Source organism: Canis aureus, chromosome 20 (genome assembly GCF_053574225.1).
Source record: "Canis aureus isolate CA01 chromosome 20, VMU_Caureus_v.1.0, whole genome shotgun sequence".
NCBI classification, from domain to species: Eukaryota; Metazoa; Chordata; class Mammalia; order Carnivora; family Canidae; genus Canis; species Canis aureus.
This window is the reverse complement of record NC_135630.1, coordinates 27,418,981-27,445,903: the sequence shown is the minus strand read 5'-3', so window position 1 is coordinate 27,445,903 and position 26,923 is coordinate 27,418,981. Positions and strand designations below refer to the sequence as shown.

The window sequence follows — 26,923 nt, the reverse complement described above, 5'->3', positions numbered from 1 at the left end:
TATCACAATGAACACTACGTAATGTACAGAATTATTGGATCACTGTATTGTACACTTCAAAGTGATATAGCATTATATGTTAACTTACAAGAATTTAGAAAAGAAAAAGGGAGCTTTTTCCCCTATGTTTTCTTCCAGTGGTTTAACAGTTTAGGCTCTTCTATTTAAGTTTTTAAACCATTCTGAACTAATCTGTGTGAGTGGTCTAAGTTAGCATTCCCATTTCATTCTTTTGCATGGGATTATCCAGTTTTCCCAGCATCATTTAATAGTTTATCCTTTCATCATTGAGTATCCTTGGCTCCCTCATCAAATACACCTAAACTGGCTCAGTCAGAAAAGCACACCACTCGATCTCAGGTCATGGGTTTGAGCCATATGCTGGGTGTAGAGATTACTTAAATAAATAATAAATAAAATTTTAAAAATATATATTGACTATATACGCATGGGTTTATTTCTGGACTCTTGATTCTGTTACAATGGCCTATGTGTCTATGTTTATGCCTATACCACACTGTTTTGATTACTATAGCTTTGTAATAAAGTTTGAAATCAGGAATTGCGAGGTCTCCAAATTTGTTCTTTTTCTAGCTATTCAAGGTCTTTTGTGGTCCCCCTTGAATTTTAGGATTGTTCTATTTGAAAAATGGCATTTGACTGATGGGAACTACACTGAATTTACAGATGGCTTGAGGAGTAGGAACATTCTAACAATATTAATTCTTCCAATCCATAAACACATGATATCTTTCCCATTTGTATCATCCTCAATTTCTTTCATCAATGTCTTGTAATTTTCAGTGTACAGAGCTTTCATCTCCTTGGTTAAATTTATTATTAAGTATTTTATTATTTTTAGTGCTATTACAAATGGGATTGTTTCTTTTTCAGACAGTTCCTTGTGAGTATACAGAAATGCAACTGATGTTTGTATGTTGGGTTTATATTCTGTAATTTTACTGAACTCATTTATTAGGTCTAGCAATTTTTTGGTGGAGTCTTTAGGGTTTTCTATATAGAGATCAAATCATCTATAAAAAGATCATTTTACTTCTTCCTTTCCAGTTTGGAGGTCTCTTATTTCTCTTTCTTGCCTAACTACTTTATCTAAGACTTCTGGTGTATTAAATAGAAGTGGTAAGAGTGGGCAATCTTTGTCTTATCCCTAATCTTGGTGGGAAACCTTCCACCATTAAATATGTTAGCGGTGGACTGGTCATATATACTATTAATATTGACATTCTCATTACCTTTGCACCCTTATGTAAACATTTCTATAGGGCAAATGCCAATAAGTTACACTGCTGGGTCAAGAAATATAAACATATTTCAGTGGGTATTGCCAAATGACCCCGGGAAAAAGTTGTAACGAATTCTGTTCCTACTAACTGCCCATATACAATCACAAAAACTAGACCCTAAGTCTTAAATTTCACAAATTTCCGGTTCTCCCTCCATCCCTTTACCCTTCCCTTTCTTAATGACTCCCCATCCTTCTGCTCTCATCTATATCAGTTTCTTTTCTGTTGTTTTTTTTTTTAAGATTTTATTTATTTATTCATGAGACACAGAGGGAGAGGCACAGACAGGCAGAGGGAGAAGCAGCACTCAATCTCAGGATCATGAACTAAGCCAAAGGCAGATGCTTAACCACTAAGCCGCCCAACCTCTGAGCCACCCAGGTGCCTCCCTTTTCTGTTTTACTGTCATTTCACTACATCCTTGAGTTGAAAGCTTTGCTAAGTTATTTTCAAGGTGAGTTATTTTCAAACATTCTGGTTTTCTAATGAATGCAGTAAAGCTGCAAAATTCCGCAAAAGATTTACAAGCACTTTACTACTGTCATTTATTTCACTAAATAAAGGGTATCCTATTGGATTGTGAATATATTGTATCTGGATTTAATATTGTCTCTTATGGACTTTGGTCTGCAAATTCCCTTCTATTATTTCAGAAAATTTTTCTTGCACTGACTTTCTAACTACCTTCCTGGGTTCTGCACCTTCCAGACATCAATAATCTTCCTGATAAACTCTTGTTTAACTTGTTAACTTGTCTAACATAGTTCTGATCTTTTCTCTAAAGTCTTTAATCTTTTCCCCTTGCTGTCTCTGAGAGTATTCTCAAGCCCTTCCTTCATGCCAGTAATTCATTTTCTAGTTGGGCTTGTAACCCAAGGAAGGGAGCCAAGATTTGTGCCTTTACATTAGATTATAAAATGAATGGCAGATATACCCTATGATGGACCATCGTGGTTACCCAGATGCAAAAGGGCACCAAAAAAACATAAATTCTCTCTCTCATGAAGATTATGCTCTAATAAAAAGAGATAAACACGATAAACAAGCAGCTCGTTAGATGGTTAAGTGTGTGTGTGTGTGTGTGTGTGTGTGTGTGATGCAAGGGAGGGGGTTATATTTTTAAATTGGTAGCCAGGAAAGCATTCTTGGAAAATTCCATTGTCTCATGGGTTTTCTTTTCCCACAGATGAGGAGGCTCTTATATTTTCCTTCCTATTTTTCCTTTACAGTATAGTTGTCACACCATTTCTTTGTGTCTTGTGTTTAACAAGGGAAATGACACCTAAAACTTGGATTTGCTTTCATATACTATGTGTTATTTCTTCTTGACACCCTTCCTAATCTGACATCAACTGGTAGCTCCACCTCACTCCACCCCAACAATGTGACGACTAGATGTTACCCTCAATCACTTTTCTTTAATCAGAGGGAATAATAATGGGAGAGAATAAAATTTCTTGTGGCACTAAGTCCTTTCTGAAAAACCTGGCTTCTACACTCTTCCAAGCATATTCTCTTGAATATCTCATGCTAGGGCTCACTTCACCAGCCACAGAATTATCCTACTCCTGTGACCTTTGAACCCTTCCAGTGGCTCTGGAATGACAAACCCTGAGGGGAACCTTCCACTCTCCACTGAGGTCCTAAGGATATCCTATTCCCAAGGGTTTTTCCTTAGCTTTCCCAAAAAGCACCTTATTCTTTTAATTAACATCCCTCTCACAATTATTGAAAATTTACAAGACTTAACTCCTCCTTACTGCTTCTGAGAGTTGGGGATAAAAACAATGATACATCTCAATAAAATCTTCTATTTCTTTCTTTGGCCATCACTATTTGTACACGATGCTTAAAGCTGAACTTCTTTACTGCTGAAAGATTTCTCCTTCATTTTACCACTTCTACTCAAAGGTCTCAGTTATGAGTTGAACTCTGTCCTCTGCCAAAAAATGCACTGGTATCCAGTACCTTTGGCTTACTTAGAAATAAATTCTTGGGGTGTCTGGGTGGCTTAATCAATTAAGTGTTCAACTCTTGACTTCAGCTCAGGTCATGATTATAGGGTCATGAGATCCTGAGCCCATGTGAGCCCATGTCAGGCTCCACACTCAGCATGGAGTCTGCTTAGGACACTCTCTCCTTCTCCCAATGCCCCTTCCCAGGCGCATGTGCTTCCTTACGTACTCTCTCTCTCTCAAAAAAAATAAATAAATAAATAAATAAATCCTAAAAAAAGAAAGAAAGAAAGAAAAAAAAGTCTTTACAGAGGGACTCAATTAATTAATGAATTAATTATGGTTCCTTACTCTAATACAGTTGGTGTCCCTTTTAAGAGAACATCTGGACACAGACGCACACGGAGAATGCCATTACAAAAGAGGCAGAGATTGAACTGATGCAGTGGCAAGCCAAAGAATGTCAAGGATCACAAACCACAACCCAAACTAGGAAGGAGGATTCTATTCAGGAGTCTCTGCTGACACACTGAGCTTAGACTCTTAGCTTCCAAAACTGTGAGAGAATACATTTGTTGTTTTAAGGCACCCAATTTGTGACAGTCATGGGAAACTGTCTCCTGAAACTATTTTTACCTTTCTAAGTCATTTTATTTCAAGTGTGTAGCTTAACAGTCTATATAGTTAGACTTTGTATTTTTTACCCAATCTCAGATCTTATTTTTTAAGGATAATTTAATCAGTTCACATTTACTGAGATCATAAATATCATCAGACTAATTACTGCTAGTACCAGATATTTTTTCCACTATTTATAAAAAACATTCCATGTGACACCTCAGTGTATAGTACAACAAAGAGCTCTGGAGACAGGTTTAAATCCTGAATCTAGTCTACTAGCTCTAAAATCTTGGGAAGTGTGGTAGACAGGATAATGTCAGGATTCTAACCCTGAAAAGCTGTGAATGTTACCTGACAGGACAAAAGGGACTCTACAGCTGCAATGAAGGTTAAGGACCTTGAGATGGGGAGATTACCCTGGATTGTCCAGGTTGGTCCACACTACTCATTAAGTCTTTAAAAATATAACCTTCCCCAGCTGCAAAGAACCAAAGAGAGGACCACAAGAAAAGGGGTTGGCCCAGAAGCTAAGAAACTAGGAAGCCTCTAGAAGCTGGAAAGGGAAAGCCAACAGATTTTCCCCCAGAGCCTCAAAGGGATCAGAGACCATGGCCCTGACAACACTATAAGACCCAGTTTGGACTCCTGACCTCCAGAAATGCAATCACAAATTTGTATTGTTTGAAGCCACTAAGCTCAGGGTAATTTATTATAGGAGCATTAAAAAAGTGATATAGGAAGTTACTTAACCTCATTAAGCCTAAATTTTTTTTTTTTTAAGATTTTATTTATTCAGGGCAGCCCTGGTGGCTCAGCGGTTTAGCACCGCCTGCAGCCTGGGGTGTGATCCTGGAGACCCAGGATCGAGTCCCATGTCGGGCTCCCTGCATGGAGCCTGCTTCTCCCTCTGCCTGTGTCTCTGCCTCTCTCTCTCTCTCTCTCTCTCTCCTCTCTGTGTATTCTCATGAATAAATAAATAAAATCTTTAAAAATATATTTTTAAAAAAAGATTTTATTTATTCATGAGAGACACAGAGAGAGAGGCAGAGATAGAAGGAGAAGCAGGCTCCATGCAGGGAGCCCAATGTGGGACTCAATCCCGGGACCATAGAATCACACCTTAAACTGAAGGCAGACGCTCAACTGCTGAGCTACTCAGGCATCTCAAGGCCTAAATTTCTTATAACAAGAATAGCATATATAAGATATAGTGAGGGATCCCTAGGTGGCGCAGCGGTTTGGCGCCTGCCTTCGGCCTAGGGCGCGATCCTGGAGACCCGGGATCAAATCCCACATCGGGCTCCCAGTGCATGGAGCCTGCTTCTCCCTCTGCCTGTGTCTCTGCCTCTCTCTCTCTCTGGGACTATCATAAATAAATAAAAATTAAAAAAAAAAAAAAAAGATATAGTGAAGATTAAAAAACATATATAAAGCAGTTAGCACAGTGCTTAGCGCCAAATAAGTGTTCAACATACGTATTTAAATTCTTAAGTAGTAATAATACAGGTCCAGTTTATTAAAAAGTGGCAAACTGACTTTACATGTGGTAATTTCTCCACCAGTCTATAGGAAAGGCTGTATGTCTTCCAGGAAGTACCATTTAAGATTCACCAGAAGACTGTAAAAAAACAGCTACATATGGGATTTAAAGTAAACTCTATTGAGTTCAGCATGAAATAAATGTTTATACTGAAGGTAAACATATATGTGAAATGTGGAGCAGGCACTCTGACAAACTGGTTTGGATTTTATGAAAATAGTCACCTACATATGAATATTTTAATATGAATGAATATTACAATAATCTGTTAGTCAATTATCACAAAACCCAGAGTTAACTCATGAGAGTGATATAGAGTGGTCAGAAAAAAAATTCTTTCCCTCAAATTTTTTTTTTTTTTTTTTTGAGAGGAGGAAGAGCACGCATGTACTTGTGCTCCATCAGAGGAGGGTGAGGGAGAGAGAGAGGGAGAGAGGGAGGGAGAGAGAGAGAGACTTAAGCAGGCTCCACACCCAACTCAAGGCTTGATCTCACAACCCTGAGACGATGACCTGAGCCAAAATCAAGAGTCAGCCACTTAACCAACTGAGGCAGGTGCCCCCCACCCCCAAATCGTATTTAATCAGTGTTTTCAAGATTCTGATCCAACTTCACTGCCAATGTTATAACAGGCTGAGAACTGATAAACCTGGGTCTTCTTCCTTGTAACTCTTCATTCCTTCTTCAGAGATGGCAAATGGAGGAGGAGCCACCAAAGGAAGAAAAAGACTACATACACAGATGTTAGTATTTTTAAAAAGATATTTATAGGGATCCCTGGGTGGCGCAGCAGTTTGGCGCCTGCCTTTGGCCCAGGGCGCGATCCTGGAGACCCGGGATCGAATCCCACGTCGGGCTCCCGGTGCATGGAGCCTGCTTCTCCCCCTGCCTGTGTCTCTGCCTCTCTCTCTCTCTCTCTGTGACTATCATAAATAAATAAAAAAAATTAAAAAAAAAATTAAAAAAATAAAAAGATATTTATATAAAAAGAACAAGATTTAAGAAGCCATTCAACTATGTCCATTACCCAATGTACGTATAATAATGAAAAAAGGTGGAAAGTTAGCTATATATAAAGACTTTGCCATTTACACTATAATGGGATCTGACCTGGACAGCTCTGGAGAGGCAGAAACTAGGACCAGGGTTATCAGGCATGGAGTAAGGCCCTATTACATTTCTTTCACACATCCTCTGAGTCACTTATTCTGCCTAAAGGAAAACTCCATTCTCATTCTTTTCCCTTCTGACAACTGGAAATTAAAACACAACACTTTTTGGGCCACCTGAATGGCTGAGGCCATTGGGAGTCTGCCTTTGGCCCAAGGCATGATCCCAGGATCCTGGGATCGAGCCCTCCATCAGGCTCCCTGCTCAGCAGGATGCCTATTTCTCCCTCTCCCTCTGCTGCTTCCCCTGCTTATGCTCTCTTGTGTCAAATAAATAAATAAAACCTTTAAACATAAAAAACAAAACAAAGAAAACTATTTAAATTAAACACATAAAACCCCAAAACTTACAAACAATCATCTGTGCTTTCTGCACAAAGACTGATAGTTTTCCCATCTCGGCAAACAATCTGCAGCATACATTCTTTTGGCTTCCCATCCGGAGGCTGAATATCTATGAAAAATAAGTAGAAAAAAGGAATATTTATATAGTTTTTTTTAAAGGATTTCTTACCTAATAGCTCATATAAGCAAAGGACCAGTAGTATTCAAAACATTCCAAAAACAAAACATCTCTGTCCTGCTCTGTAGAACCAAGCATATGAATCACAACCCTGTTCCAATTTAAACTTCCTGCAGGAAGAAAAAGCAGGCCTCTTCAAGAGACCTATCTCCACATACAGAGTTAGATGTATAGAACGGTCCAGATATTAGAAGAGTAAGTCCCAAACGATGAAAACTGTTACCAAGCATCAGATAAAATGTACTTTTATTCACAGGAACTACTAAACTGGATCACTACTTTAAAAGTGAAAATCATATTTTTAAAGTAGCTCTGTGTACCAAGAAATAAGGTCTATAATATTTGAGCCTGGTTTAGGTAGATACTTAAACAGCTAGCTAGTCCATGGACACTTGTGTTTCAAGAACTAACATGCAGGGATGCCCAGATGGCTCAAAGACTGAGCGTCGGCCTTTGGCTCAGGGTGTGATCCTGGAGTCCCATATTAGGCTCCCCACAGGAAGCCTGCTTCTCCCTCTGCCTATGACTCTGCCTCTCTCTGTGTGTCTCTTATGAATAAATAAATAAAATCTTTAAGAAAAAATGCAAGGGCAAGATGTTACAACACCAATGGTTATTACAAGCAGATATGCCATCTGTGACCCTTTAACTTAAATACTATTATTTAGAAACAAGATTTCAAACATTACTGTTTATTAAAACAGACTCTTTATTCCAAATAGACACAGAGCTAATAAACAGGGAAGTCTACATATGCCCTTGAATAGAAGTCCATACTTATTAAAAATCTATTCCTTTTAAAATGAATATAAGGAATAACTCCTGGAAACCAAGGCATCATGGATTTTTAAGTGACTGGTGGTGTTATCAATAAGATGCCCCTTTCTGAGTCACAAAACCTATAACTACCTAGGCTCATTCTATTTTTCTTGAGGATCTCAGCACTCTGGTTGTTCTCCACCACCTTCTCCAGGACAGAACAAGGAATGTGGACTGCTGGATCTGATTCAGATGAGAAAAGTAATCTGCCCTAACTGTATGATCTATGATCCAAGTGTCTGGGTGTCCACTGTATCACCTCCCATATGAAACCCTCCTTTGGTCTGTTAATAAAAGCAAAATGAGTAAGGAGGAGGATTCAATTCCTACTAAGAATGAGGAAGGGTAGAGGACAGAAGCTGGCCATGAGAGACTCACCCCGACACTCGTGCCCGGTGCGGATATTAATGCAGTCTACTGGCATATGGACCTTATCCTCAATGCTCTGCCGAGTTTGGTCATCATAATAGATCAGGTGACCATCCGACCACAAGTCAAACCAATTCTTCTTCCAACGCTTCAAAATAGTACCTGAAAAAAATGGGAAAGGTTGGCTTTGAGCCAAAAAAGCAAGGCCTTTATCCTCTAGTTCACAGGTAACAGAAACAAAGAAAACTTTCCTCTGGCCCCGTAAGTATCATGCATACAATTGCCCAGAGCACTACATCAAAATGGAGATGAAAGCAGATTCCAAAGGCACAAACACCCATGCTGTACCAGGAAGGACTATATGCAGCTTACACTAAAGATACTAAAAATGCTGTCAACTTAATAGTCCCAATTTTTTTTTCCAAAAATTTTTTTAAAAGCTCAATAAAACCTTGATTTTGATAACAAGTGTTGGTGAGGATATAGAGAAAAGGAACCAAGTTGGTGAGAATGTAAATTGGTATAGCCACTGTGGAAAACAGTATGGATGTTCCCCTAAAAATTAAAAATAGAAATACCATATGGTCCAATAGTTCCACTATTATTTACCCAAAGTAAACAAAAACACTAATTCAAAAAGATATATGCACCATGTTTATTGCAGTTTTACTTACAATAGCCAAGATATGGAAGCAACCTAAGTTGCTAAGTGTACATCAATAGACAAATGGATTAAGGAAGATGTGATGTTTATATACAATGAAATATTATGCAGTCATTAAAAAAGGATGAGATTGTGTCATTTGTGACGAGATGGACAAACTTAGAGGGTATTATGCTTAATGAAATAAGTCAGACTAAGAAAGACAAATACCATGATTCTACTCATGTGGAACCTAAAAAAAAAAAAAACCCAAATGAATAAACAAACATTAAAGGCAGGAATAGGGGATCCCTGGGTGGCTCAGCGGTTTGGCGCCTGCCTTTGGCCCAGGGCGCAATCCTGGAGTCCCGGGATCGAGTCCTGCATCAAGCTCCTGGCATGGAGCCTGCTTCTCCCTCTGCCTGTGTCTCTGCCTCTCTCTCTCTCTCTCTCTCTCTCTCTCTATCATGAATAAATAAATAAAATCTTTCAAAAAAAAAAAAAGTCAGAAACAGACACATAAATACAGAGAACAAACTGATGGTTCCCAGAGGGGAAGGGGGCTGAGGGGATGGGCAAAAGAGAGGAAGGTGAATAGGAGATACAGGCTTCCAGTCACGAAATGAATAAGTCATGGGAATATAGGGCACTGCCTAAAGAATACAGTCAATGATAATGTAATAGTGATGTATGGAAACAGATGGTAGCTACACTTGTGAGCACAGCATAGCAAAACAGAGTTGTACATCTGAAACCAAAGTAACATTGTGCCAATTATATTCAAAAAAATTTTTAAACTGGGGCAGCCTGGGTGGCTCAGCAGTTTAGCTCTGCCTTCAGCCCAGAGTGTGATCCTGGAGACCTGGGATGGAGTCCCACGTCAGGTTCCCTACATGGAGGGAACTGTGTCCCTCTGCCCGTGTCTCTACCTCTCTGTGCCTCTATGTCTCTCATGAATAAATAAATAAAATCTTCAATCAGAGAAGGACAAACATTATATGGTCTCACTCATTTGGGGAATATAAAAAATAGTGAAAGGAAATAAAGGGGAAAGGAGAGAAAATGAGTGGGAAATATCAGTGAGGGTGACAGAACATGAGAGACTCCTAACTCTGGGAAATGAACAAGGGGTAGTGGAAAGGGAGGTAGGCGGGGTTTGGGGTGACTGGGTGACAGGCACTGAGGAGGGCACTTGACAGGATGAGCACTGGGTGATATGCTATATGTTAGCAAATTGAACTCCAATTAAAAAAAATAAGTAAAAAACTGAACTCCAATAAAAAATAAATTAATTAAATAAAATAAATAAAATCTTTAAAAAATTTTAAACAACTCTGGGAAATGAACTACGGGTGGTGGAAGGGGAGGTGGGTAGGGGGTGGGGGTGACTGGGTGATGAGCACTGAGGTGGGCACTTGACGGGATGAACACTGGGTATTATTCTATATGTTGGCAAATTGAACAACAATAAAAAATTAATTTATTTTAAAAATCCTTCATTTTAAGATAATGAAACATGTAATATTTAATTTTCCAATGTAGTATACACTTTCCCAGGAGTATTTAACTTTGCTAGACTAATCAGAGAGTATTTTTTTTTTTGCTAGACTAATCAGAGAGACTGTATAGTTTCTATATACAAATAACAATAATACTTTCCTCTTTTGGAAAAATACCATTTTGTTTTTGTTTTGTTTTTTTTTTTTCAAAGGGTTTTCAGGTATATTCTTCTTAACATTCACCTTCCCTTAAAGCCAATACTATGGGAGGGTCTCCCTGCCTCAGACAGACGGAGAAACAATGTATCCACAGCCAGGACGCTGACTCCCACTCTGTGTGCATCTGTCCTGCTACCTTACACGTCCCTATCATCCTATCGTTGTGCATCTGTCCTGCTACCTTACACGTCCCTATCAGTTTAAGGAATTCATCCTATCGTTTTTAATTTTGAACAAGGCACTTAACTTTGTGAATCTCAATTTCCCTATCAGCCAAAAGGGAAAACTAAAAGGCCAAGTCAGTCACCCTTACCCCTTCCTCACACCAAGACACTGCCTACCTATATCCTTTGTTCCTATAGATTCCACTTTTCTTGGCCATCATGTACAAACCCCATTCCATGTACCTCTCCTTATGCTTCCATAGCCACCAGTGGGGTGTTAAAATATGTACCATATCAACCTTTCAAATTTCTTTTACTATTATCAGGCACCCTCCTTGCTAAGAGGGGCATCTACAGCACTGCCCCAAACTGATAAGTAACTCAGCATTCATTTGATTGGCAGCTCCTGAGCTATACACAAACTACCAAACAAAGCCACTCAAAAACAGACAGATGAAATCACCAGATTAGGGAGTTCCTGAGCTACACACAAACTACCAAACAAAGCCACTCAAAAACAGACAGATGAAATCACCAGATTAGGGAGTAAAGAGTAAATTAGGGATGAAATCACCAGATGAAATCACTTGCCACCAAAGCCCTGACTGTAGATTCCCAAATCAGACTGTCCTCCAGAGTCCTAAGTGTCTGTGTGGCAATGGCAATAAAAGGAATCCTCCAGACTACTTTGCATACATGTAACCATCTGTGTACCTCTGCTACCCAGTGAATATAATACATCTCATCTCATTTTATTGTGATTGACAGTTTTGATTTTCACAAAGGAAAATCAACTCATACACTGAAAGATGAAATGGAGTAAGCCCTCTGAATATACACTCCAAGATTTCCATGGACCAGGACGTTAGAAAAGTCTGTACAACTTATCTAAAAGGTATCTATTTTGTGTATGTCACTATGCTAGGCATTGATTGGGAGCAATCAATTTTGAGAGCAAAAATAGTCGTCAAAATGGCCACTGCTCATTTATGTTGACAGAACATTTGCACTGAATTATAGTGGAGAAAAGAAAGCTTGCCTTCAAACAAGGGCACAGTAAAGCCTAAAGACAAAATCAGAAGACACCCAAAGGGCCAGGAAAGGAAGGTACATCCTCAAGGTCCAAGTAAGGCTCTCTGCATCCTCTGACAATTTGGGGAAGGATGGGACCACAAAACCCAAGAAAAGAAACTTACACAAAGATGGGGGTTAGGCTCCAATATACCAGGACCTTCTTTTTAAAGCCAACACTGTGGGGCACCTGGGTGGCTCAGTCAGTTAAATGTCTGCCTTCAGCTTGGGTCATGATACCAGGGTCCTGGGATGGAGCCCCGCATCAGGCTCCCTATTTATCAGACGCCTGCTTCTCCCCCTCCCATTCCTGCTCCCACTCCCCTTTGCTTGTGCTCTCCCTTCTCTGTCAAATAAATTAATTAAATCTCTTAAAAAATAAGTAAGCCAACATTGTAACAACTCTATTCTTAGAATACAAAACCTGTCACAGACATTGAAAGGACACCTGGTTCAGCTCTGGGTCTGGGAATATAGAACTAGTGACAGGAAATAAACTGAAGGCTTGCCTCCTAGTAGAAAGTGTGTCAATGTTGAAATGACAGTCCTGAGTCTGAATACAGCTTTGCCACCCACAGTGTTAATAAGTTACCTAGTATCATTGAAAGTCAATTTCCTCAACTAGAAATCAAGATAATGCCACCTACCTCACAGAGTCCCTATGATAATTATGTAATATATGTAAAATCAGTATAACCAGATCACAACCAACCTTCACAAATAATAGTTTTTATAAATCATCCAAAGTATATATGTTGCCCATTCTTTACTGTTAGTCTCAATTTTAGCTAAGTTCTGAAGGTATCCCTCCAACAGAAATTTACATCTGAACAATAAACAGTATTAACTACAGCTAGTAATAAATGATATAGTGATCACTTTTCCCTAAACCCTGCTCTTTCTAAAAGGACAGCAGAATGATCTGTTTACTCTTTCCCCAATAAACTGAGTTGGTTCTTCCTGCTTTAGAACACACCAGGAGGGATCCCTGGGTGGTGCAGCGGTTTGGCTCCTGCCTTTGGCCCAGGGCGCGATCCTGGAGACCCGGGATCAAATCCCATGTCGGGCTCCCGGTGCATGGAGCCTGCTTCTCCCTCTGCCTGTGTCTCTGCCTCATTCTCTCTCTCTCTCTGTGTGACTATCACAAATAAATAAAAATTAAAAAAAAAAAGTTAGAACACACCAGGAATCCTACTACTGATAGCAGCCTCAGAAATAAGCAGACAGTATATGAAAGATAGTCACACACACAGGTGAATCTAAGAAGTGATCTCAATCCCATCAATAAAGAATTGATGGGGCACCTGGGTGGCTCAGTTGGTTAAGCATCTGTCTTCGGCTCAGGTCATGATGCCAGGGTCCTGGGTTTAAGTCCGACACCGGGCTTCCTGCTAACTGGGGAGTCTGCTTCTCCCTCTCCTCCTCACTCACACTGTCTTTATCTCTGTCACTATCTCAGACTCTCTCTCTCAAATAAACAAATAAAATCTTAAAAAAAAAAAAAAGAATTGATTCTATTTTGCAGTTATTTTGGAGAGCCAAAAGTCTAGTTTTAGATAAACTCATTCCCTCAAGTCAAATCTTCATCCCTATAATTAAAGTCTCTAGTATTTGAGAATCTTAATCACTGTTCAATCCCCAAATAAGACAGTATTTCCCACAAAGACAGCAGGACCTCCACGCTAATATATCAGAGCTCAGCTTAGTTAGATTCCAACAGGGACTCAGGTCAGCCATGACTAATAGAGCATGCTAGTGAGAAAAAGAGACCAGCAGGGATTATTACCACGATTCCCTGGTCTTTGTCAAGGTAGCAACCAAGAAGGAACTCTGTGTAAGCAGAAACACAGTTCATAGAGCTCTAAAAATTTCCCAGGGGAAATCCAGAGCAACATCATTAATAAGACTTTGCCATTTGTTTAAGTGTGATCTGTTTCAGCAAAAGAAATAAACACATACTCTAAAGCAACACTAATCCCAGACCCACGGACTCATGTCCTGTACTTACTCTGTCGCAGCAACCATCCACTCTTCACAAACGCCATCTTTCACCTATAAAAGAAACAGCCAGGTTCAAAGTTATACCCAGAAAAGAGAATGGCCCATACAAGTTGTTTTTCACCCACAACACTTCTGACACCAAACATGTGGGGTCTTTCCACACTAACAAAATTCTCCAAATCTCAGGACACCAACTGGATATCTACTGATTCAACTTGATTCTGACCTGAAATTAGCATCAGCCCTCACAGGTTAAGGGCTCAGTTCCACAAGAGTGCTCCCACTTTAGAAACAAGTCCAGAGCTATTTCTGACCTACAAATTGGGGATTCCCATAGCCTATCCTCAAATTTGATAATTTTGCTAGAATGGTTCACAGAACTCAAGAAAGCATTTTACTTACTATTTCCTGTTTCTTGTAAAAAGATACAACTCATGAGGAGCCAGATGCACAGAGTAAAGTATGAGTAAAACTACAGAAGGTTTTCATGCCTTCTGTAGGCACACCACCCCCTCTGAACACTTCTATGTGATCAATTAACCCAGAAGCTCTTAGAACCCTGGCATTTAAGGGTTTTAAGGGAGATTACATTAGGTAGGCATGATTGATTACATTACTGACCACTGGTGACTGAACTTTAATCCCCAGCCTCTCTCCATCCCGGCTGGTCTAGGTATGGGGCTGAAAGCTCTAGCCTTCTAATCGCAAGGTTGATTTCCCTGGCAATTAGCCCTATCCTAAAGTTATCTACGAACCTACCAAGAGCAATCTCATGTGCATAAACTTAGGTATGGTTGAAAAGGGTTTATTATGAATAACAAGATAATCTTAGCACCTCTATCAGGAAATTGCAGGGGTTTTAGAAGTTCACATATTTCTTGTTATATCACCAAATCACAGCCATCTGGTCTAACTCTCCATCCTGATCCCTTTCTGTGTCACCTGAAGGAGGGACCAAAGCCATTCTACCTCACCAGCCATCTGGCATTTACCTAATACCTCTTCAGTGGGACCAATACAACTCCTCACCCCACCTCCTCCCCACCACCGCCACCTCCCACTCCAGACTTTGGCCTCAATACTCTGCCCAGCTTACCAAATGTAAACGCCACTCAACAGAAATAACACAGGCCAGGAACACTAAGATTTAACTCTGTCAAGGATGTGTGGCTTCTCCTAACATGCCCAGCATCCTGCCTCAGCTTTATACCTGGGGTGCCCAGTGGACTTAACATAGCCCAGGCAGATACATGTGCACTGGTGTCAATAGGTAGAGTAGCCTAGTCAGAGTAGAATACCAGGAAGTAAAGAGAAACTGTGATAAATTTTACTCCAGGGACGCCTGGGTGGCTCAGTGGTTGAGCACCTGCCTTCAGCCCAGGGTGTGATCCTGGAGTCTCGGGATCGATTCCCATGTTGGGCTCCCTGCATGGAACCTGCTTCTTCCTCTGCCTGTGTCTCTGCCTCTCTCTCTCTCTCTCATGAATAAATAAAATATTTAAAAAAAAATTTAACTCCATAAAAATAAAAATCTGAGTGGCAAAAAAAGTCAAAAAGACAAAGACTAAGAAAAAACATTTACAACTATATGGCAGCAATGAGCTAATTCCCTTCATGTACAAAGCTCACAAACAAGAGAAATGACAATCATCTGGTAGTTCACAAGAAAAGAAACATGAACGGCCAATAAACTCATAAGATACTCAATTTCTCTTTCAATTCAAAAGACAAAATTCAAAACACAAGTTAACGATATTACCTATCACATGGGCACAAATGACAAAGACTTCGATACCCAGAAAGGAGTAAGCATAATGGCAGAAATGAAAACGGTTGCAAACTTCTAGTAAAAAGTTTTGACATTTATCAAAATTTCAAATGTTCATGAACTTTGACCCAGAGAATTTGTATATCCATGGCAACATCACTTAGACTGCCAAACAGTAGCCTCAACCAAAGTGATCCATATTGGAAGACATTTCAAAGGGCACCTCCATACTTGATACATCAGTATGCAGATGTGAAAAAGGATGTAGAACAAAGCGTGCTGATACCCACAATCGTTCTGTGCAAGGAATCATAGAAACTGTTAATGACATGTATCTCTGGGCAAAGAAATGAGGCAACACTGTGTATGTATCACAAAAGAAGGTGACTAGGGGCACCTGGGTGGCACAGTTGGTTAGGCATCCAACTCTTGGTTTCAGCTCAGGTAGCAAGCTCAGGGTTGTGAGACTGAGCCCTGCGTCAGGCTCCACAATCAGTGCAGAGACTGCTTGATACTCTCTCTCCTTCTGCCTGTCACCCACCCTCATCGAGCATGTGTGCTCTAAAATAAATAAATTAAAAAAAAAAAAAAAAAGATGACCGGGCATTTGGGTGGCTCAGTGGTTGAGCTCTGCCTTGGGCTCAGGTCGTGATCCCAGGGTCCCAGGATCAAGTCCAGCATTGGGCTCCCTGCATGGAGCCTGCTTCTCCCTCTGCCTATGTCTCTGCCTCTCTCTCATGAATAAATAATAAAATCTTAAAAAAAAAAAAAAGTGACTATTCAGTCCTATTACACCCTTCTGCTAATACTTAAATTTAACAATTTGCATGTGTTATATCCTTCTTCTTTAATCAACAGATTTTAGGGGCCCCTGGCTGGCTCAGTTGGTAGAACATGCAACACTTAATCTTGGGGTTGTAAATTCAAGCCCACATGTTGGGAATAGGAATTACTTTTAAAATTTTTTGAATTAAAAAAAATAGGGGCATCTGGGTGGCTCAGTCAGTTAAGTGTCTGACTTTGGCTCAGATTGAGATCTTGAGGTCCTGGGATGAAGCCTCAAGTCAGGGTCCCAACTCAGTGGGGAGTTGGCTTATCCCTCTCACTGTCTCTGCTCCTCCCCCTACTTGTGTTCACGGTCTCAAACAGGTAAATAAAATCTTATAAAAAAAAAAGAAAAAAAAGATCTTGGGGCACCTAGGTGGCTCAGTTGTTGAGCCTCTGCCTTTGGCTCAGGTTGTGATCCTGGGGTCCTGGGATCGAGTCCTGTATCAGGCTCTCTGCAGGGAGCTTGCTTCTCCCTCTGCCAATGTCTCTGCCTATTCCTCTGTGACTCCCATAAATAAATAAGATCTTTAAAAAAAATTAGATCTTATTTGGAGATTTTATTTGGGCCAAACTGTTTTCTACTTAGCATTTTTAGGTATTCTCCTTAAGGGTTGGATAGCAAAATGGAAGAAAAGCCTTAAGCATGCACCTGAAAAAAACAAGTCTCCCCACAACCCTTTAATTTTTCCATTTCTAAGTATGACTAAATTATCACCTTTCTAATATTTTATTTATTAATGTAAGAGAGAGACAGAGAGAGAGAGAGAGAGAGAGAGAGAGAGGCAGGCAGAGACACAGGCAGAGGGAGAAGCAGGCTCCATTCAAGGAGCCTGACGCAGAACTCGATCCCAGGACTCCAGGATCATGCCCTGGGCCGAAGGCAGGCGCCAAACCGCGGAGCCACCCAGGGATCCCCAATTCTCACCTTTCTCCAAACCTTTACAAAAAGAGCTGTACAAGCTTGGTTCATCCTATACTCCAGCATTCCAAAATCTCATACTGTGAAGGTTCCTAATGTCCTTGTGATTTCTGCCAACTCATGCTGTCATCTCCAAGAAAGTCAGTGTTTTTCACCTTTCTTCATTTTTCTCCCAATTAGATGCTCAAACATACAGTCCCAAGTAAACCAGAAACAGAAAGGCAGTCTCTCCCCTATCTCCCAGTAGATCTGGATTCCACTCACTGCTGACTGGACAGGACTAGCCCAAAGGCAGCTGATTGTAGGGCTAATTCCACCTATCACTGACCAGGAAACCCATCCTAATCCAAGGCTCTCTGTTAGGCAAAAAGATAATTATTTAATGTGGGTTGAAATGGTTTCCTAAAAGTTGTAGCCAAACAAAAACAAAAACAAAAGAACACCTTGCAGCCTAAAACCTTCCAAACACACACCATCATATTTTTACCCAACAAATATTCCCTGAGTGCTAATATGAGCTCAGTCTTGTAGGCACTAAGGACACAGCAGTGACCAAGCCAAAGTCCCTGTTTTCATGTAGCTTACACTGTAGAAGTAACAGGTTAAACTTATAAATTAAAAAGATAGGTGATGCAATGTTATAGACAGCATTACATCTTTATGGTGGTGTTACACCTAATCTTTACATCTAATAAAACAGTATTCATACAAGCCAAATCCTGGATAATTATACTCAAATGCCCTACTATCATGAGGTGAATTCTCAATCTGTATTTCATGTGAAAAAGAAAATATATGGGAATAGGCCAAAAATTATTAGCAGCTATTGAGAGCTACCAAGTCACAATACAAATATAAAACCTGGCTGAAATGCTGTCATACAACTTCGCTGGTAGTGATCAGTTGGTGATTGTGTAAAAATGTGGAGCAATAAAAACGAGTTTCCTGAATTTTTGTGGTAATCTTTGCAAATCTCTTAAATGGACTCTCAACTCTATGGTCGGTCAATCCATCTTCAACAAAGCAAGAAGAACATGCAATGGAAAAAGGACAGTCTCTTCAACAAATGGTGCTGGGAAAATTGGACAGCCACATCCAGAAGAATGAAACTGGACCATTTTCTTACAGCATACACAAAAATAGAGTCCAAATAGATGGAAGATCTAATTGTGAGGCAGGAATCCACCAAAATCCTAGAGGAGAACATAGGCAACAACCTCTCTGACCTCAGCTGCAGCAACCTCTTGCTAAACATGCCTCCCAAGGCAAGGGAAACAAAAACAAAATGAACTATTGGGGGGCATTTGGGTAACTCAGTCGGCTAAGCATCTGACCCTTGGTTTCGGCTCAGGTCATGATCTTGAGTTTGTGGAATCGAGATGCACATCAGGCTTCACACTCAGTGCAGTCTGTTTCAAATTCTTTCTGCCTCTCCCTCTGCCCATCTCTGCTCATGCTGGCATGTGTATGTGCGCACTCTCTCTCAAATAAATAAAATCTAAAAACAAAAAAACAAAAAAACAAAAAAACTCGGGACTTCATCAGGATAAAAAGCTTTTGCACAGCAAAGGAAACATCAACAAAACTAAAAGGTAACCTATGGACTAGGAGAGACATTTGCAAATGGCGTATCAGATAAAAGGCTAGTATTCAAAATCTATAAAGAGGGCCGCCTGGATGGCTCAGCAGTTGAGCATCTGCCTTCCGCCTAGGGCATGATCCTGGAGTCCCAGGATCGAGTCCCGCATCAGGCTCCCTGCATGGAGCCTGCTTCTCCCTCTGCCTGTATCTCCGCCTCTCTTTCTCTCTCTGTCTCTCATGAATAAATAAATAAAATCTTTTTAAAAAATTTTTTAAAAATCTATAAAGAACTTATCTAAATCGACACTCAAAAACCAACAAATCCAATTCAAGAAATGGACAAATGGCATGAACAGACATGCTATGGAATGTGGTAGAGAAAACACAAGTTCCAATGTGAGTTCAGATTCCACACAACGGGACAGACTTAAAAAAAAAAAAAACTTGAAACACTGATTTGTAGAGTACCTTCTCCTCAGTACATAATGCAAATGGTTATTGTGGTAATAGGAAGAGATATTTGCTGTGTTCGCTAACATGCTACAATTTCTTTTTTAGCAAAAAGTCTGGACTTCTGAGTTAAGAACTCAAGTGTACAAAGCTTAGGCAGTAGAGAAGACTGGAGGAATAGATTTTGAAGCAGCCTAAAATTTACTATTAAAAAGAAGGACTTTCAGGAGAAAGCCTTGAATTCACACCCTCAGGAATACACTGAGTTTGGTTACTTGCACTTGCTGTGCAGGCATTTACAAGACAGTCTCCAGAAAAGTCAAAAGGAACCAAGAAAATATTAAAGTCTCATGACAATAAAAGCTTCCTGAAGCCCCTTGTGGGATCCTCACTCTAACTGGGCCCACCACAGCACATCTTCTTGGAAGACTGAGGCCAGGGCATTTTGTCAACTAACAGAAATGCAAGATGGGCACTCATCTGAATGCTGGAAAACAAGTTCTTTAACACCACTGAAGAGATCTGTGTCCTTTAACTGTGCCTACTAGCTTCTTCTGTCAAGGCATCATTTTGGTATCACCACCACCACAGAAAGCATATTATCTCATCAGCCTTAGTCTCAGCCTCCAAAGCCAGAGCATCCTAGCCTCTGGCTCCCAACCCATAAGCAATATGTAACACAATATAGACCCTCCACTTTGGGCACTACAAATAAGATACACCAAAGGCAACAAGTCCTTAAATAAGTAGCTGCTATCACCTGCTCCTTAAATGACTCACCTCACCTAAGCTAGACCACAGCTACATCTTTCTATCTAGAGTCTGTACCCTACCAAGCTCCTGAATCCTGACCACAAAGCAGAGAAGGAAGGGACATTATCCCTGAGCCTACCTGCCCCTCAGCCTTACAGAGCACTCAATGCCACTGCCTACAAGAAGTACGCTACTCATCAGCCTAGCCCAATTCCTGATCCCAGATCCTGCTAGCCTGCCCTGCCTTGAGATTACCTGGAAACAATGGGGGGGGGGGAGGACCACACGACTTTAAACGTCCATCTTTTCATTTTTCGCTCTGTGTTAAACGGATGTATTACATAGATATGTAAAAATCTGTATTTCTTGTCACTAAACACTGGAATTCACATGAGAGTTATTTTCAGAGAGAAAACACAATGGTAATCTTAATATGGGAATCCAAGACAAAAGATATACCAGTAATGTCAAGATTACCCATGCCAGTGACTGCTTTGCTATTTTCAACATCAGTGATGGATTATAAGGAGCACAAACAGCTAACTCCACTCCCTCCTGAAATGCAACTAAAATGACTTAGGGGGAAAACAAGGCATAAATCACAAAGACACCAGCAGTAGAGACAAAAGTCAGGATTTGAACATGTGTTCAAGAAATATAGATTTTACACTTGTTCAAATCCTGACTCACTCACTTATAAATAACCTTGAACAAGAGGGGCAGGGGCTGGGAAATAATAAATAACCTTGGGCAAGTTACTTAACTTTTCCAAGCCTTAGTTTTTTTATCTGTACAATGAGAATACCAATACCTACTTAACAGACATTTGGACAATTGGGTAAAATAATATGTTTGGCATAATACCTGACATTTACAAAAACTCAAGAAATGGGAGCTGCTCACACAGCAATTATCACTTATATTTCCTCACTAGCCACCTGACTAAAATCTGCCCAAAACATTCCAGAAGACCGAAGAATATTAAGCTGTGAAGAATGACTTTGCAGACTTAATAAATTAAGATACCCTTGAAAGTCAAAATTTGAACACATATACACTAGAAGTGAACGCAAAAAACAAAAAACCTCCCAAGGAGCACCTGGGTGGCTCAGTCAGTTAATCGTCTGCCTTCAACTCAGGTCATCATCTTAGGGTCCTGGAATCAAACCCTGATCAGGCTCCCTGTCCAGTGGGGGGGTCTTCTTCTCCCTCTCCCTCTGCCCCCACCCACCCAAATGTGTTCTCTCTGCTGCTCTCAAATAAATGGAATCTTTTTAAGATTTTATTTATTCATTCATGAGAGGCATGGAGAAAGAGGCACAGACCTAGGCAGAAGGAGAAGCAGGCTCCCTGCAGGGAGCCCAATAAGGGACTCCACCCCAGGTCCCCGGGATCACGCCCCAAGCAGACACTCAACCACCGAGTCACCCAGGTGCCCCTGAAATTAAAAAAAAAAAAAAAAAAATTGTAAAAAAATTAAACCTCCCATTCTACATAACTAAATCCATCTTTTTCCCCCCCAAAGAGTTTCTTTATTTAAAAGAGAGAGAGAGAGAAAGGGAGCACAAGCAGGGGGAGGGGCAGAAGGAGAAGTAGACTCCTTGCTGAGTAGGCAGCCCAAAGCAAGGCTCAATCCTAGGCCCCTGGAATCATGACCTAAGCAAAGGCAGATGCTTAATCGACTGAGCCACCCAGGTGCCCCTCCAAATCCCTCTCTTGAGGAACAAGAATATTTCTTTGCCTTACCTTGCTATATTCCACATCACTTCGCAACTTATTTAAAATTTCACTATTTATGTCCTGGAGCAAGATCTATTGCATAAACTAAAACCCATCAGATAAAAGGCCTGCTCGTGGTCTCCAGAGAATAAAACACCAGCAAACTAGCTGCAAAATATCCACATTACTCACATGCCAGTAAATCTATAGGAAGTTTTTAAATACAAACCATATTCAACAATTCAAATTATTTTAAATGTGAACTGAAATTATCTTAAAAACACTGAATCCAGGGGTGCCTGGGTGGCTTAGTTGCTTTAGCATCCAACTCTTGGTTTCAGCTCGGGTTGTGATCTTGAGGTCATGAGATCAAGCCCCACATGGGGCTCTGCACTTAGCAGGGAGTCTGATTTTTCTCTCCCTCCCCCTCTGGCCCTTCCATACTTCATGCGTGCATGCATTCTCTAAAATAAAATAAATAGGGACACCTGGGTGGCTCAGTGGTTGAGCTTCTGCCTTCAGCTCTGGTTGTGATCCTAGGATCCAGGGATCGAGTCCCACAGAGGGAGCCTGCTTTTCCCTCTGCCTATGTCTCTGCCTCTGTGTCTCTCATGAATAAATTAAATCTTAAAACAAACAAACAAAATCTTTAAAACAAAACACTGAATCCAAAAGAGATCAATTTTTTTTTAAGATTTTACTTGACAGAAAGAGAATACAAGCACGGGGGTGGGGGGTGCAGCAGGAGAGAGAAAAACAGGCTCTCTGCTGAGCAGGGAGCCTGATGTGGGGCTTGATTCCAGGGTCCTAGGATCATGACCTGAGCTGTAGGCAGATGCTTAACAGACTGAGCCACCCAGGTGCATCCAAAAGAGATCAATTTAACAGAAAGATATTGCCTTTGGAATCTGGTAGTTCTGAGCTTTACCTTTTTACTAACATATGACTTTGAGCACAATACTAAACCTCCCAAGACCCACTTTTTTTTTTACCTATTCGACAGGACATTACTGTTATCTCATAAGGTTAGTGTGAGAATTAACTGAGATAATAAGCCCAAAGCGCCCCATAGGAGCTGCTCCAAAAGGAGAGATGGCTATAATTATTATTTTTCCTAAGAAGTGCAATTCAAGGGTGCCTGGGTGGCTCAGTCGGTTAAACGGTTGCCTCCAGGTCAGGTCATGATTCCAGGGTCCTGGGATTCAGTCCTGCATTGGGCTCCCTGCTCAGCTGGAAGCCTGCTTCTCCCTCTGCTTGTGTGCACTCTCTCCATCTCAAAAAAAGTAAACAGGGACACCCGGGTGGCTCAGCGGTTGAGCAGCTGCCTTTGGCTCAGGGTGTGGTCCCGGAGTCCGGGGATAGAGTCCCACATTGAGCTCTCTGCATGGAGCCTGCTTTATCCTCTGCCTGTGTCTGTCTCTCTGTCTCTCTCTCTCTCTCTCTCAGTGTCTCTCATGAATAGACGGATAAAACCTAGAAAGAAAAAGAAAAAGAAAAAGAGGATCTCTGGGTGGCGCAGCGGTTTAGCGCCTGCCTTTGGCCCAGGGCACGATCCTGGAGACCCTGGATTGAGTCCCACGTCGGGCTCCCGGTGCATGGAGCCTGCTTCTCCCTCTGCCTGTTGTCTCTGCCTCTCTCTCTCTCTCTCTGTGTGTGTGACTATCATAAATAAATTTAAAAAAAAATTTTTTTTTAAATCTTTAGGGGTGCCTGGACGCTTAGTCAGTTAAGTGACTTGAGTCTTGGTTTTGGCTCAGGTCATGATCTCATGAAGTGTGAGATCAAGTCCTGCGCTGGGCTCCACACTTAGTGTTAAGTTTGCTTAAAGATTCTCTCCCTCTGCCCTTTCCCATCATGTTTGCATCTGTGTGTGCACACTCTGTCTAGACACTCTCTCAAGTCTTTAAAATAAATGAAATCTTAAAAAAAAATAGGCAATAAGAATTCTCAAGCCTCTCTAAATACAGGGGACAAGCATTGGGTAACCCATCATTAGTGGTCAGTTCATTTGTAGCATTGGCCACTGACAGGTAGCAACCATTTCTTAATAGCAAGCTTCATACAAGCACTTATCAATGAGGAGACCCACTAGACAGGCAAGAAAGTTCAACTTTCTGTCCCCATGATCAAATTCAGATGCAAACATATGACCAATAAAACATGAATAGTCCACTTTTTGTAACGTTTAATAGTTTACTCTGCAGTTTTTCATACTTACAGACACTAATACTGTTCTTTAGACATCCAGTAAGAAAGAAAAAGACAGAAGTAAGGAGAAAGAAACCAATTATTAACAGGGCAGCAAGCTGGGAAGCATAGTAAAGCTTCTAGAAGGAGTAAAAAAAAAAAAAAAAGTCTATCCTTCAGGAAGTAACATGACTATCACAAGAAGATTGGTATCTATTCATTCTATACCACTACCAGTCATGAACAAATTTTACAAATTCAGTCCCTGAGATTATTAGGAATTTTACTTACAGGATGTGCTAACACCATTAAAAATATGCTAGTAAAGAGCCTCTGTCAGGTTCTGGGTTCTTCTCTGCAGCCTCCTTTAGTGAGCATGTACTTCACTGCGCTGTCTGCCAGGGAGATCCTGTGACATTTTGGATTCCTGTCCTCATAAATCAGTACGTTGGGGAGAGGGGAGGGGAGTCAAGTAAAAAAATCACTAACTCAAGAAGTAAAGCCCGGGCATGCTCACTCCCAAGTACAGGCTGGCATGAACAGACGGGATGCACAATCACATATACTCCGATACTGGAGTCCCCGGCCTGCTGGACACATAATGAAGGCCGCAAGTAAGCTCTGGCCCGATCAGGAGACCCAGGTACTTCCCTCCCTTTCGACATAACGGCTCTGGGCTCGGGCAGTGGCTCCACCCTGTTCTAGTCAGAGGAGACACTAAAAAAAAAAAAAAAAGGATTCTCCAGGAGCAATGGCGCTGGGAATGAACTACGTTCCTCTAGATTTTTTTTACAGGATGACCACATTCCCTCTACCCATCCTGAAAACCAGAAACTTACTTTCGTTCACGTTAATGAGGCCTGTTCTATGCAAATTACTCTACATATAAGGTAAAAACAAGACTCTGTGCGGACGCAAAATTAAAACCCCGAGCTCCGGAGTTCCCGATCTGGCTGAGTGAAAGGTTCAAATGGGGAAGAGATAACGTAATACCACAGCCCTAAGACTACCCACTCGCTGCAAAGCCAGGAGTAGGTAAAACCCGCCAGTGCACCGTTTCAACGGCGGTCCGGGTTCCTGAAGGAGAGGGCGTTCTCGGTGCGGGCGTGGAGCGCGGTGCCCGCAGAGAAGTGGCGGGGAGGAGCTGCGGGGAGCCGCACCTGCAGGGGGGGGAGGAGCCGCACCTGCGGGGAGGAGCTGCGGGGAGCCGCACCTGCGGGGGGGGGGGGGGGAGGAGCCGCACCTGCGGGGAGCGGGGGCGGCAGCAGGAGAGCTCGGGCGCGGCTGCGCAGCTCTCGGGAAGGCTCCAGAGGCGCCGGCCCCAGAAAGCCGAGAGGGAACCCGAGCCGGGAGGAGTCCGGCGCGGCTCCAGGGAGGGGGGCGGCGAGGGCCGAGGACCGTCCCCTCTGGAGCGGCCCGTCGCTGGGCGGGTCTGGGCCCGGCCGCAGCCGAGGAATCCGCGGCCCTAGAGCAGGCTCTGGAGGGCCAGGCCCGGGGAGGCGGAGGCCGCGCGAAGCTGGACTGCCCTACCCGGGGCTCCTGGGCGGCCCACGCCGGGAAGGGAGGCGAGGTGGCGGGGGTCGCCTCAGGAGGGCGCTGGGTTGGCGGCGCTGGAGGGGGCGGGGATCCCCGCGGGGAGGGCGGGGCGGGCCCTGAGGGTGCTGCCGGGGGCGGGAGGACTGGAGTACCGCGGGCGGGGGCGGGTCTGGAGGGGCCCTGCCAGAGGGGTCCGGGCCGGGCAGCTCCAGGGGAGGCTCTAGAGGAGCCAACTCGGGGATGGGGAGCAGAGGGAAGCCTGGGGCGCCCCCGCGGGGCCGACACGTTTACCTGCGGACCGCAGCGGGCACCCACGCAGGCGCTGGGGAGCGCAGGACGCCGCGCGGGGGCCGCTCCGACCGCCTCGCGCCTGCTTCCTGGCCGCCGCCCGACGTCGCCCTTCTCCGCGCGCATGCGCCCTGCCCCGAGGGGCGGGCCCGGGGTGGGGGCGGGGCCGGGGCCGCGGCGGAGCCTGGGTGGCGGCGGAGGGAGGGGAGAGGGTGGAGGAGGGGTGGGGAGGGGAGAGGGTGGAGGAGGGGTGGGGAGGGGAGAGAGTGGAGGGGCAAGGGGGGGTGGGGGGGAGCCGGAAGTGAGGGAGGCACGAAAACTGCTCTGATCTCGGAGGCGTGTGGGAGGACGCCGGGACCGACTTCGCTAGGGAAGTCAGCACCAAAACGAAGTCTGTGGTACTAGGTCACAGCTTAGATGTAAAACAAGTATGTAAGGATCCATCCACGTGTAAGTAAGGTAATGGGGAGAAAACAGAAGTCTTCTCCATAGAAGAATTCTAATAGATCATACCCCATCCAGAGGGGCTATTAATCTCCAGCGACCCACCCCTAAATTTGCATAATTACTTCCTCCCAAAGAGTAGTGTGAGAGGGGAATGACTCCAGTGGAGAAATCTGACAAACGGCATCCAAACGTGATGAGGTTGACATCGGCCTGGTGAAGTCATGTTGATATGATGTGATGAAATGTCACTTTTCCTATGGTCTTCCTTCCAAAAATAGTATACTGCCAGTCTAACCATGAGAAAAAAAGTAGACAAATCCTAGTTGAGGGATATTCCACAAAATAGCTCATCATTACTCCGCAAAACCATCAAAGTCATGAAAAACAAGGGAACACTGAAAAGCTGTCAATGTGGGATGCAATGCGGAATCCTGGGTGGAATCCCGAAACAGAAAAAGGATGTTAGTGAAAACATTGGTAAATTCCAAATAAAGTCTTCATTTTAATTAATCATAATTACTTGTAATTTTTAGTTTTGATAATTGTACCG

General features: G+C 42.4%; 1 protein-coding gene across 5 annotated transcripts in view; it reads right to left on the bottom strand.

Annotated features, from left to right (window-relative positions):
* PLEKHB2 (pleckstrin homology domain containing B2) overlaps nucleotides 1-26,068 on the bottom strand; it is a 49,759-nt gene extending 23,691 nt beyond the window's left edge. For 2 of the 5 annotated variants that reach the window (XM_077861215.1, XM_077861213.1), the window contains exons 1-4: nucleotides 25,930-26,068; nucleotides 13,905-13,948; nucleotides 8,310-8,462; nucleotides 6,941-7,043 (exon numbers count right to left, since the gene is read on the bottom strand). In XM_077861215.1, coding sequence (XP_077717341.1) covers nucleotides 6,941-7,043; nucleotides 8,310-8,462; nucleotides 13,905-13,941 — 293 coding nt within the window. In that variant the 5' untranslated portion in view covers nucleotides 13,942-13,948; nucleotides 25,930-26,068. Of the gene's footprint in view, nucleotides 1-6,940; nucleotides 7,044-8,309; nucleotides 8,486-13,904; nucleotides 13,949-21,521; nucleotides 21,635-25,929 lie in introns of all 5 variants that reach the window. The other 3 variants (XM_077861212.1, XM_077861211.1, XM_077861214.1) reach the window with 2 other exon arrangements.
* Nucleotides 26,069-26,923: the final 855 nt, after the last annotated feature.